This window comes from Ricinus communis, chromosome 7 (genome assembly GCF_019578655.1).
Source record: "Ricinus communis isolate WT05 ecotype wild-type chromosome 7, ASM1957865v1, whole genome shotgun sequence".
NCBI lineage: Eukaryota > Viridiplantae > Streptophyta > Magnoliopsida > Malpighiales > Euphorbiaceae > Ricinus > Ricinus communis.
Window position 1 is genome coordinate 23,821,940 of NC_063262.1, and position 12,699 is coordinate 23,834,638.

The 12,699-nt window shown below is 32.6% G+C and overlaps 1 protein-coding gene and 1 pseudogene across 3 annotated transcripts; one reads left to right on the top strand and one right to left on the bottom strand.

Moving 5' to 3' along the window:
• Positions 1-1,073: 1,073 nt before the first annotated feature.
• LOC8266494 (BRCA1-associated RING domain protein 1) lies at positions 1,074-6,842 on the top strand. 3 transcript variants are annotated; one of them, XM_002526524.4, is made up of 13 exons: positions 1,082-1,468; positions 1,578-1,631; positions 1,719-1,789; positions 2,484-2,579; positions 2,675-3,102; positions 3,518-3,850; positions 4,031-4,131; positions 4,267-4,453; positions 4,568-4,677; positions 4,964-5,054; positions 5,442-5,607; positions 6,032-6,150; positions 6,326-6,842. In XM_002526524.4, the coding sequence occupies exons 1-13, from the start codon at positions 1,371-1,373 to the stop codon at positions 6,704-6,706; spliced, it is 2,235 nt and encodes a 744-aa protein (XP_002526570.2). In that variant the 5' UTR covers positions 1,082-1,370; the 3' UTR covers positions 6,707-6,842. The 3 variants fall into 3 exon arrangements, with proteins under 3 accessions (XP_048233247.1, XP_048233246.1, XP_002526570.2); XM_048377290.1 differs by having other exon boundaries at positions 1,074-1,468; positions 1,578-1,789; positions 2,675-2,964; XM_048377289.1 differs by having other exon boundaries at positions 1,079-1,468; positions 1,578-1,789.
• Positions 6,843-7,038: 196 nt separating this feature from the next.
• LOC8266493 lies at positions 7,039-11,800 on the bottom strand (annotated as a pseudogene).
• Positions 11,801-12,699: the final 899 nt, after the last annotated feature.

The following is a 12,699-nucleotide window of genomic DNA, read 5'->3' on the forward strand; positions in this document are numbered from 1 at the left end:
TTATAAAAAAAATACAAGAATTTAAAATTAAAATTTAACAATATTAAAAAGATTATAAAAATAAAATTTAGATATCTATTATTGCTAAATAAATAAAATTTATATGCCTAAATATATATTCTACTAAATAATATTACAAAAATATTTTACTTCATCTTAAACTTTAAATGGAATATAATATTTGTTTTATGAAATATAAATAAAATTTTATTACATAAAAGTAAATGCTTTTAAAATGAAATCTAAAAGAATATAACTTAGTAAAATGTGATTATATTCTTATTTGTAAGTTATCTAATATAAAGTTACATATTTTATATCTATATGCTCCCACTGTCTGATTTTGATAGGGCATTTTTAATTTATATAATGATTAAAAATTTAATTTATTTTTTAATTAAAATCACTAGTTGACCATTTTTTTTATAAGAAAATATTTTTAATAGACTTTTTAATACAATACATGACAATCTAAATATAAATGGACCTGTGTGTTGACACATGCCATATATTTATACTTTTTGAGATTTAAATAAAAAAAATTTTGTTCTGGAATTCAAAAAAAATTATGTATAAATGATTTATAATTTTAAAATCAAATAAGCGGAAATGAATTACAAATGTTGATATTTATATTAGCCAATAAAAGATATAGTAAGTAGGAATTAATTATAGATTGAAGTAAGAAGAATTCTTTATTGGAATATAAAAATTTTATACGATAATTTATAATTTTAAAATTAAATAAGATAAATATTAATTACAAATATTAATGTTCATATAATAAATAAATAATAGTTTATATATTTAATCATTAAATTAGTAATTATAAAAAAAAGCCTATATGTTTTGACGGACAAAAGATATGACGTGTATTTTTTTTGAAGTAGAAGTTATTTCTATATAAAAGTTGTTAAGTATTGAGGGATAGTATCGTCCAAGAAAATTAACAAACTGTGAGATTCTTTTCATCCGAGATATTCCCCAGAGAAGACGAGAAAATCAAACACAATCTGGTTATAAGAGGGCGGGAGTTGACTCAACCCAAACCCAAGCGCGCCATTTTTTCTTCAAAACGAAAACGTCTTTCCTCGTGTCAATGTCATAACCGCCTACGATTTTATTTTGCCGCCTGAATTCACATGTTCCCTTTAAAACCCGAGTATCTTAAAACATCCTACCCGTCCACGTGTTCTCATCACACCCCTCATCGATCTAACTCCCTTAAATAAGTTATTCATGCACATTGCACACCACTACCCACACACTCAGCAAAAAGAAAGAAAAAATAAAAATAAAAAAATCACACACACGCGCGCGCTTACGGAAATTCTGATTTGGGTTTTGAGGATTAGCTTAGTTTTGCTGAAATGGCGGATTCAATGAAACATAATAGTGTTATTAGGTCAATGAATCCGTGGGTTCTTCATCTTCAAAAACTGGGTCTTGAACTGAAATGTCCTCTCTGGTTTGTGCTTTATTCTTGAACTTGATTAATTTCTTTTGTTTGATTCATGTTTTTTTGAATCTATTTGATATTGGGTTCTAATTTTTCTTTCTATACGGGTATTTTGCAGTTTGAACTTTCTAAAGCGACCATTTTTGCTTCCTTGTGATCACATTTTCTGCAAGTTTGTAGCTTTCCATGACTTTCCTCTTCTTCTCCTTGATTTTTATTGCACTTTTTATTTTTATTTTTATCTGGGTATTTGTTGCAGTTCATGTTTACATGAAAGGACAAAGTTTGCTTCTGAGTGTCCTGTTTGTAAAGCTCAATATGTTGGGCGAGGTATATTCATCAATTTAACATTGCTCATTCACATATGTATCGCTTAGAAGATTAAGATTATGATTTCGATTTGGATACATTACAATAAGTTTAGAATTGTCTGTCAAATCCACTATTTTCTTTAGGTGCTTCTTGTGTTTGTTTGACAAGATTGGACTTTTACTTTTACTTTTTATTGTAATTGTTGCTTCTATTTGCTGTGGAAGAAATGAGTGAAATTTTGTGAATCCAGTTTGTTACATCCCATGTTTGGAATGATTCTTATGCTAGGATTCAAGTTGATTTTACGGAAAAATTTTAATTGAAATGATATTATAATCTAACATTTCAATTTATATGGTATTGTTTCTTTTAAATAACTCAATTCTTAACTCGGAAGAATTGAAATTTATCGAATTATATGTTTTTCAAACATGAGAATTGACCAAAAAGAATTCTTTTCCACTGAATTCTAGCATTTTTTGGCTAGTCAGAGAGAATTTATTGGATATATGGTGTATTGGAAATTCTTTTTTATTCCCTTTTTTGAACAGTGTCTTTGAAAAGCATTAATAATAGAGCCAGTGAGGATTGTACTATGAATCTAATAGCATTTTTAATTGAGTATTTGGAGAGGGGTAAGGGCTGGTTTTTGCATTGGATAGTTGAATTGTTGAAATTATTGCAATTAGTTAATTGGTAAAGTGGATTGCAGATTTGAGGCCCTTGCCTTTCATTGAAAACATGGTGGCAATCTATAGAAGTTTGGATTCTGCTTTCTGTGCCAATATGTTTCAGTCCAGCTGCTCTGGTATAATGTTTTCTTATGCTTTCATTTAATACCCATTATTTTGCTTGGTGTTCTTGAATTGATGTGGTGTTCATATTGTACGTTGATCATTGTAGATACTGGGAAAATTTCAGAGCAATGCCCAACTTCAGCAGGTGCAGATTGCAATGATAAATTGAGTAAGGAATCAATTGGTCAGGAAGACAATTCAAGCAGTGGAAGGTCCATGTATTTGCTAAAAGGCAATCAGTTAGCTCAGGTTCCATTGAATTCTTCTCAAAATGGGGCTCGAAACATTGACATGGCAGACAAATCCAATGTGCAAAGAGTAACTAAAGACGGAGAATATGAGATAGTTGGTGGTGATGCTAAACAAAATATCAATTCTACACCTATAAGTTCCCAGGTGAGAGCTGGTAGGCTCCAAGAGTGTGGGCTTTTGAGAATAAGTACAAATCAGTCTGATCAATTGTCAACTGGCAGTCCTCCTTCATTTGGTGATGTTAAAAGTCCAGAAAATGACAGCTGTGATCAGGGTGATGATGTAATTCAACTATTGCTTTTAGTAACTTCATTTTTGTTTATTCAATTTGCATGCCTATAGTAAAAGTATCCACTATTCTTGCTTTAAAATTTTCTTTATAAATATTTTGCTGTTTGCTTTGGTTCAAAATTCTTGTCTTACGAAATTAAACCTTGAAGTTGTTCATTCATTATGGTGCTTACATATTGTTTCTTATGATTTTTATTTTTGCTGTTTTCCTTTATGCATTATAGTGACATGTGAAGTTGAATGTATGAGTGGGTGAAACATATATTTTCTTTTCTTTCTAATGTGCCAATATTGTTATAACGTGCACATTTTGTTTGCAATTTGTCTGCTTATCGACATGAATGTGCAAAATAATGTTTTTGCCTTCTAGTTCCACTTGTTTTAATGATTCTGTTGCTTATTGCAGAGTCCAACAAATTATCAAGCAATACGACTGGTCAAGCGAAGTCCTGATGACATGACAAGTCAGGAAAGGCATGATGGTTTTGCCTCTGGAACTGAAGGAGGCAATTTAAGAGACCCAAAGAGACATAAGAAGTTGGACTATGGACAATTAAATCGAGACACAAATAGGAGCAGCCCAATTAGCTCTCAAACTGAAAATCCGGGGGCCTGTTGTTCTCAATTAGGACATAAGTTTGTGCCACCTCATATTGATGGACAGCCTCCTGCATTGTTAGAAGACTCATCTGTGGCAAAAATTATGTGTGGATTTTGTCAGTCCTCCAGAACATCAAAGGTAAAATACCCATGTGTGCCTGGCCAGTATAGCAATTGATCCTTATTATAGTGGTATTTCTGTGCAGCAATTGTTGACAAAGATTGTTGATGTTGATTTTAATGTTTCATGGCAAGAAGTGTATCTTTGGTGCTTGGAAGTTATTGTTCTTTATAATAATTCTTGCTTTTAACTTCTCAGGACACGGGTCCAATGCTCCACTATGTCAATGGGAAGTTGGTAGAGGGAGATGAGGCATCTGGATCCAATGCCCTACATGTTCACAGGATATGTATTGAATGGTATGCCATGCCTGCATTTTTGACTGATTGTTTTGAAGTAACAAATATAATTTTGGTGTCCAGTACTTAGTCTTACTCTCAGAAGGCTTATTTCTACCTTTCCCAGTCGTAAGTTATATGTATAATGAAATGCAGGGCTCCGCAAGTGTATTTTGTTGATGAAACTGTTAAGAATCTGAAGGCAGAATTGGCTAGGGGTTCGAAGTTAAAGTGCAGCAAATGTGGGCTTAAGGGAGCAGCTCTAGGCTGCTTTCAGAAATCTTGCCGTAGAAGCTACCATGTTACCTGTGCGATGGAAATTGCTGGGTGCAGATGGGATTATGTAAATTCTTGAATTTATTCAAAATGAATATATTTGTAGTTGTGCATTTCTTTTGTATCACTGCAATGAGCTAGGGTTTGGATACTGATGACTTCCTGTTATTTGTTTGTTTAGGATAACTTCCTTGTGCTTTGTCCATCCCATTCTTCAGTCAGATTTCCAGACGAGAAGAAATCCAAGTCTAAGAAGCACAGCTTAGAATGTCATCACGTGCCAACTCAAGTGTACATTCTCTTTCTCTTAGCTCTTGTGATTTCCAACTCGCTGGAAGATATTTAACTGAGCCAATCTTATTCACTTCTCAGTTCTATCCTTTTCCCTTTGGTTCCTTTGTTTTATTTTTCTCTGAGATCAAATATGGATTTTCTTTTTATCTGAATATTCTAAAATTAGTTTGTTTTAGGGCCTTTTACCTAAGGGACAATTTTCTTTGTTTTCTTGTAAATTAGATTAACAAGTTCTTACACATTTATGTGTTGTTTGATGTGGTTTGTGATACTCTCCATGCAGACCCCCACAACAGCCTAACTTTTGGGCAGAATCAGCCACTGGAGCGAAGGAATGGGTATTTTGTGGATCTGCTCTATCTTCTGAGGAAAAGGTCAGTGTCAATTAAGTTGATGTTTTCTTTTCTTATAGTAGCCTGATACCAAGGCATTTTTGCAGTGTGGTGGATTGGGATATCTATCATTCTTGAAATGATCTTAAGCCTAGGCATTTTATCTATTTGAGCAGAGTAGTGGTGAACATGGCTTGCAAGTGCCTAATTGTAATATAGTTTGCTACCATAGGATGATTTTCATGAAATATTAGAATGGAGCATCTGATGTTGGACAGTTTTAATAGAAGCTGTCTTCTTAGTCCAGCTTTTTTCTTAGAAGTCTGGATGATTGTCAATAAGCATGGTTGGGAATCTATGCTTTTGTGTACACTGCATTATGCTGTACTTGTTAGAATTGCTAATAAGCAGTTTTTGCCTCTGATGCAGTCTCTTTTGATTGAGTTTGGGCGCATGATTGGTGTGCCTGTGACTAAATTCTGGCAACCAAATGTCACACATGTTATTGCTGCCACAGATACAAAGGGGGCATGTACCAGGACACTGAAAGTTCTAATGGCCATTTTGAACGGAAGATGGGTTCTTACAATTGACTGTGAGTTTAATCATCTTCAAATTCATAATTTTGTCTCATTTGTGCCAAGTAATCTGGTCTGTCATTTGCAATTTTCCCTTTCTCAGGTCTCTGGCTTTATTCTAGAATATGTCCACTATATCTATATCTCTAGTTTGCTGGCAAGGCTAAGCCTGTCTTTTGAGGATGATCAAAGTGATTAGATAAGTTTGGAGATGCCAAGTTTGTAGCAAATAAGCTACTGCATTTGTTTATGCCTTTATGTAATATAAAATTAAGGGCATCATTCCTCTAATACATCTCTCAATAGTCTGCAAGGATTAGTGGAATTTTAGAAGTTCTGCAATGAGGTCGATCACTAGAATTTTAGAAGTTCTCGCAAGTTGCTGCTTGTTAATTCCAACATCTCTCACTGTTAATCAAACCACAAACTTGTCCTTTGCAGGGGTGAAGGCATGCATGAGATCTATGCATTATGTGGATGAAGAACCTTATGAAGTCAGTCTTGATAACCATGGATGCCATAGTGGCCCCAGAACTGGCAGGCTCAGTGTGTTGGATAATGTAAGTTTCCTTCTTATGAATGCCTTGGTGCAAAAGTATGAATATGTATAGGTGTTCTCTCCCCTGCATGTTCTTGTAGTAATTGGACCTCCCAACACTTGTTTCCTTGTGAAAGTTTTAACAATGGATTGTAGTTGATAATGCAATTCATGTTTGATGCTTGGTTTGTTTGTAGGCGCCGAAGCTCTTTAGCGGCTTAAATTTCTATTTCGCTGGTGACTTTGTCTCGGGTTACAAGGAAGATCTCCAGAATTTGGTCCTTGCTGCCGGAGGTACTATTTTGGATAGCAAGGAAAAAGTAGTGGAGCAAAGTCATAACGAGGCGACACCTTCAAGAACATTAGTTGTCTATAACTTTGATCCTCCACTGGGATGCAAGTTAGGAGAAGAAGTTACAATTCTCTGGCAGAGACTAAGTGAAGCAGAAGATCTAGCTGCTAAAATTGGATCCCAGGTCATTGCCCATACATGGCTATTAGAGTCTATTGCTTCCTATAAGTTCCAACCTTTTGTCAGCTTAAATAGTACTCATGATGACAATAACTTGTTAGCATAACATAGAAATGTTCCCAAATTTTGTTTGCCCCAAGCATGCGCATTTTTTTGTTAGATTCATCTCTGTAATTCTGCTCAGGATGTTGTAATCTGAATGATTTTAAATGCAATCATAGTGCTCCCTCATTTACGTTTCAGCCCACTTGAGCTAACCTTTTAGAAACTTTGAAGTATAAATCTAAACTATAATAAACCATGCAATACTAGAGAATACACAATTTCTGATAATAAAAAGAAAACAACAGCAGCTGGAGTATACATTCTGGACGCCGAATTCAAGACAGGAAGTGTTGCCAATGCTATTTACATTATTTTTGAGCTTTGCCTTTGGCGTATGAATATTCCAAGAAACCACAAAATATACAAACAAGTGTGAATCAGTTCAATTCGGTTCAGTCTTCAGGTATCTTCAGTATGAAGCTTATCTGGTGAAGCTTCAATGGCTTCCTGCAACTCCTTTTTCGCATCCACATCCTTATTGTAATCAAAGTACTTGGCCACAACCAAGAAGGCCAACAAGTTGATGAACGTCAGGATAGTTAAGAATGCATAATAGTAGTCTAAGCGAGAGATATTTAGATTATCCAAAATCCACCCTTTGTGACCATGTGTCTTTGTGATATCAGCAACTGTTTTCAGCAGAAAACTACTCAAGAAATTCCCAATTCCCACACTACTAGTAAAATATGAAGTCCCCAAGCTCTTCATCCCATCTGGTGCTTGGTCATAGAAAAACTCCAATTTTGCAACTTCCACAAAAGTATCAGCAACACCCATCAAAGCAAACTGAGGAAGGAGTATAAAAGTACTCAGAGGAACTATGGCATCTTTTTCAACAATGTTATGTTCCTTTGCAACATTGAGTCTTTTTCTTTCAGCTAAGCAAGCTGCGGCCATTATAATCACATGCAAGATAAACCCAATTCCCATTCTTTGTAGCAATGTAATTCCTCTTGGATTTTTAGTGTATCGTCTAACTGCAGGCACGAAGTAACGATCATAAAGAACAAGGCTAATCAGCATGAAGATTGTCATGAATGCTGATAGACATGCTGGTGGGATTTCAAAATGAGGTCCCATGCGCCTATCTAAGGTTGTGCCCTGTTTGATGAACAGTGTGTGTACTTGAGCTAACATGGTGCTTGGTATGAATGTAACCACCAAAACCGGAAGCATTTTCATCATTTGCTTGGTTTCTTCTACTTGGGTCACTGGACATAGCATCCATGGCGAGGTTGAGTCTGTCTTCACAGCGGCTTTGTCGAAGAATCTGCAGGTCTATAAAGTGTGATAGTAAAACTAAAGATATGAAAGAGTGACAAATTAAGTATTATTTCTGGTGATAATGCAGCAATTCTTATTATAAGAATTGATCTTCATTAATGCTTATTATATGAAACCATCAGCTGTCGACGAGTGCAGGAGATCAACAGTTCAAATATTGGCAACTCTTTCCCTGTGAAGAACTTCCGGAGTACCCGAGAAAATATAATAGAATATGCAGGGGTAAATTGCCCAGCTGGTACCAAACCTTAAGATTGTATATCAATTTGATACCAAGACTTTAATTTGAATCAAAATGGTACCAAAAGTATAGAAAAGTATATCAATTTAGTCTAAATGCCTAATTTTCGACAATGGATGGTGACGTGGCAAGTTGAGGAGGTATATTCTGGTTGTTTCGCCCCCTCAGCGTGTGCCACGTCAATTAATTTTGTCTTCTCAGCTTGACACGTCACCATCTGTTGTCGAAAATTGGATATTTAGACTAAATTGATATACTATTCTATACTTTTGATATCATTTTGATTCAAAATTAGTATCAAATTGATAAACAGTTTTAAGTTTTGATACCAGCTGGGTAATTTATCCGAATATGCATGGTAGATTAGAATTAAGATAAATTTGGTGATCAAATCTTAAAGAAGGGGTGTGATCAATTCTGGATTTTCCTGATGTTGAGTACTCCTCAGGGCTAAGCTCATGAAGCTCTTTATGGTCCTCTGGGAGAGGAACATGTTGCTTCCTAAATGCGGCAATAAATACTTGAGCAATCCTGGTGAAAGGACTCCCAGCCGGCAATTTATGCCTGTAAAATGGAGTGCCCGCAAAAAATATAGCAATTGAAACTGCTAACCCGATTGTTGGAAGGGCATAACCAAGGGCCCAACCCACATTATCTTGGATGTAGACCAAGAATGTGTATGAAAAGAGGGTGCCAATGAAAATGCTAAACATCCACCAATAAAGAATGATAACTTTTGGGTCCTTTCTTTGGGTTCAAAATCATCAAATTGGTCTGCTCCCATGGTGGATATGTTAGGCTTGGTTCCACCTGTGCCTGCTGCTATTATGTACCATAGAATATGCCTTTCTGAAGAGCTGAGGCCTTTAGGTCACAATTCTCTTCCTTGATGTTAGGACCACAGGATGGTGGCCTGAAACTGCTAAGGTTAACAGAGTCATTCCCTGTGCATTAGTTGCATAAATCATAGAAGATTGATTAATTCAGGATCATATATATTTGTTTAGAAGATTCGTCATATAATATATATTTTACTTTTCTTTTCATCAATCTGTCAGTATTATCTTACGCTCTTCATCAAAATATTTTAATTAATAGGTTTTAAACGTCCTTTTGTTTTTCCTTTCTCCTTTCATGTTATTGAATATCACTTTCTCTGCGTGTTTGAAAAGACACAGACATGAAATCTTAATTAATTGAATTGGCAGAAAAAATGTAATTGGGTTCCTAAATTTGTCATCTTCTTATATTTAAGCTTCTTATATTGAACATGGTGAAAAGTAGCTCTCTGACTTTGTTATCTAGTGTCATAAATCTCCTAGTTAAATGGATTAATAAAAGACTAATTTTTCATTTGACACCGCTAAAATTAATAATAATAATTTTTGTAATCTTTGTAATAAAAAAGAAGAAAAAAGAAGAAAAATTTAGGTTAAAGAAAGATTTGGATTTAAAAATTATGGTTATTATTTGGGGAAGAGAGGTTATCTTTCCTTTTATTTTTTTAATAAAAATTGGAAATCTCCTTAATACAATAAAACAAAACAAAAGGACGTAAAAAAACTCTTCCTTTTTCTTATTAAGAATCAAATATATATTATATATAGCAATAAAAAAAACCATTAAAAGAGGAACAAATGGACTGTAAAATTGTGAAAGAGTGTAAAAGAATTTAATGGCAGGTTGTGGGTTAGTTTATTCCTCGACAAGAAGGATATTTTATTTTTATTTTTATTTTTATTTTAAGTGTTCTAGTTTGTGGGTATTAAACTTGAATGTGTTTTTGTTAATACATCTGTATTATTATTGTTGTTTGTTCATTTATTTAATTGATTATTTAATGGTCGGAGAATGAGAATGAGAAGAAAAAGTAGAAAAAGGAGGATATGGATAACACGTGGAGAAAATAAAAATAAAAAAATAGAATCCAATTCTACTCTTTCAAACATAAACGTTTTAATTGCAAGAAAATTTTAAAATATTCAAAAGTTCAATTATGCTTTTTGCCATCTTATTTTTATTATTTTATTAATTAATAAGTATTTATATATTATTTTATTATCACTTATAAAATACGTATAAACGTTGTTAAATTAAAAATTTGTTGATAAAGAAATATAAAATAAGAGAGCTCAATTCCACCATTTTAAATGCAAGGGATTTAATTATAAAAAAATGTTAAAAATTCAAGAGTTGAATTATAACTTTTGGTAATAGTATTTAATTAATTACCATGAGATAAATTGCAGAAGCAATGGTAAAAGTCCAGAATCGGCCAAGATGAGCATCTGCAACGTATGCACCTAAAGTTGGTAACGTTGTTGGAAGATGCTACAGTGCCTTCATGGAGCTTCCTTGTCAAATACAACACTAGATTTGACGCTATCCCACTGTATGTCATCCTCTCGAATACCTCGTATCCTACATATATATTTGTTTCAACAAGCTAAACAAAGAAATCGAGGTAGACTAACATCCCACGTAAAATAGGGGGTGTGATTTTATTATTTTATAATTTTTTAAATAAAAAATAATATTTAATTATAAATCGTGATAAAAATATTTTGTTATTAAAAAATTTTGAATCGTAATAATTTAACTATTTTTATTCCGATCAACAACCATTATCGTATTACCTATGTTTGATAACATAAATTTAAAAATTAATAATTTCTAATTGTCAAATTAATCTTATTATCAGATGATTTTTTAAATTGTGATTTGATGGCCAAATAATAAAATTTAGAGCAGCTATCTAGTTATACTCTAAACTCATATTATCAAACACAAATATGATAATGATAACTGATCAAAACAAAAATAACTAAACTCTTATTCATTTAAACTTTTTAATGATAATATATTTTTTTTAATCACGATTTTATAACCACATTCTTCTTTTTATTTAAAATAAATACATATTTAAAATTATAAAATAATAAAATCACATAATATATTTTTATACTTAAGTCCTAAAATTCATATATGTATATATACAGATTAAGATACTAGAGAAATTAATATCATGCATGCAACAGCCATCTTAAACATTTTTCAATAAGATTCAAAGATCTTCCATAATCAGCAAGCAAATTATATATAAACCACGACACATATATTTTGTTGCAAAATACTAAAAGCACCGATTCCTATTCTCTTATATATATATATATATATATATATATATATATATATAGATGTGATGACTTACCTACGATGAACCAACAAGCTCTCCATCTGCCAGTCTTCGATCTCAAGATAGGTCTTCCTTTGAGGTCTACAGTTCCATCTTCTGTGTAATCTTCTCTTCCATTTGCAGGGCCTTTCTCTTCTAACTTGTCCATTATTATCAGGTCAGGTAACAGTAACCTTGGGAGAGTTTCTACTTAAAGATCATTTGAACATTTGAAACTTTCTATAAAAAGTTAGGACAAAGGACCTCTGAACCTCCAACTCTAAGGTGTTGACTTCTTTTCTATGCTTAACCTCCATTGAATAAAAAGGAATAAAAAGGAGCAATTTCAAGAACAAAAAGGAATAAAAAGGAATTATTTACAAGAACAATTTCATTTCTTTCTTTGTCACTTATGCAATCCATATTATTATATTCGTTGTTTTATGAAAGTCTCTTTTCAGTAATTATCACATTAATCAGACTGAAAATGTTGGACTTATCGTTGCTATTCTTTCATAATGTTTATAAAAAAAAAAAAACAATTGATGAGTAAAAACTGATGTGGCCCGGTGGTTATTTAATTACAAAAAATCACACTTAAATTAATAATTACTTCTCTCTTTAATCATAGACCATTACTACCTTTTCCTCTCTCTAATCATAGGCCTACCATCTTTCTAACCATTTTTTCAATAGATATATATTCAAAAGTTTTATATTAAAAACTTATATTTAGTGTGTATATTCTATAATTAATATTAGAAAATATATAAAATTATTTTATATTTTAATATTTGATGGTTGATACGTTCTTTATTATTTCAAACTAATAATTATATTGCAATTATATATTTATTTATTATTTGAACGAGAACATACCAAGCCTGTGAAATTTTTTTTTGTAACATATATTTCCATGAAAAGTTCGACATGCCCCAACAAAAAAAATTTGAACTGTCATATAGCATGTAAATTGAAGGAGCTTATGAACAATAAGGAACATCGGCTGAGGAGAAGGATAAGTCAAATATGTGTTGATATTTGAGGAGCATTTTCTCCCACATTGTTAAGTTAACAATGTGGAGGTAATTTCCAAGCCTATATAATAGAGGCCTCACATTGTTATTAAAGTATCCCAAAATAAGAGAAAAATATTAGAGAGTTAAGCAATTATTTTTCTCCTATTATAAAGAGAGAATTTTAATGTTTTCTCCTTTATAAATAAAGAGTTTGTAACTCCTATTATTTTTTCTTATAGTAAAATTCTTTTATCATTGCCCGTGGTTTTTACCCT

Excerpts from the sequence above, each read along its gene's own strand:
- LOC8266494 (XM_048377289.1), top strand. The coding sequence starts at position 1,371 with ATGGCGGATTCAATGAAACATAATAGTGTTATTAGGTCAATGAATCCG. Across the intron at positions 1,790-2,483 it reads AGCTCAATATGTTGGGCGAG|ATTTGAGGCCCTTGCCTTTC; the intron begins GTATATTCATCA and ends AGTGGATTGCAG. Across the intron at positions 5,055-5,441 it reads CTCTATCTTCTGAGGAAAAG|TCTCTTTTGATTGAGTTTGG; the intron begins GTCAGTGTCAAT and ends CCTCTGATGCAG.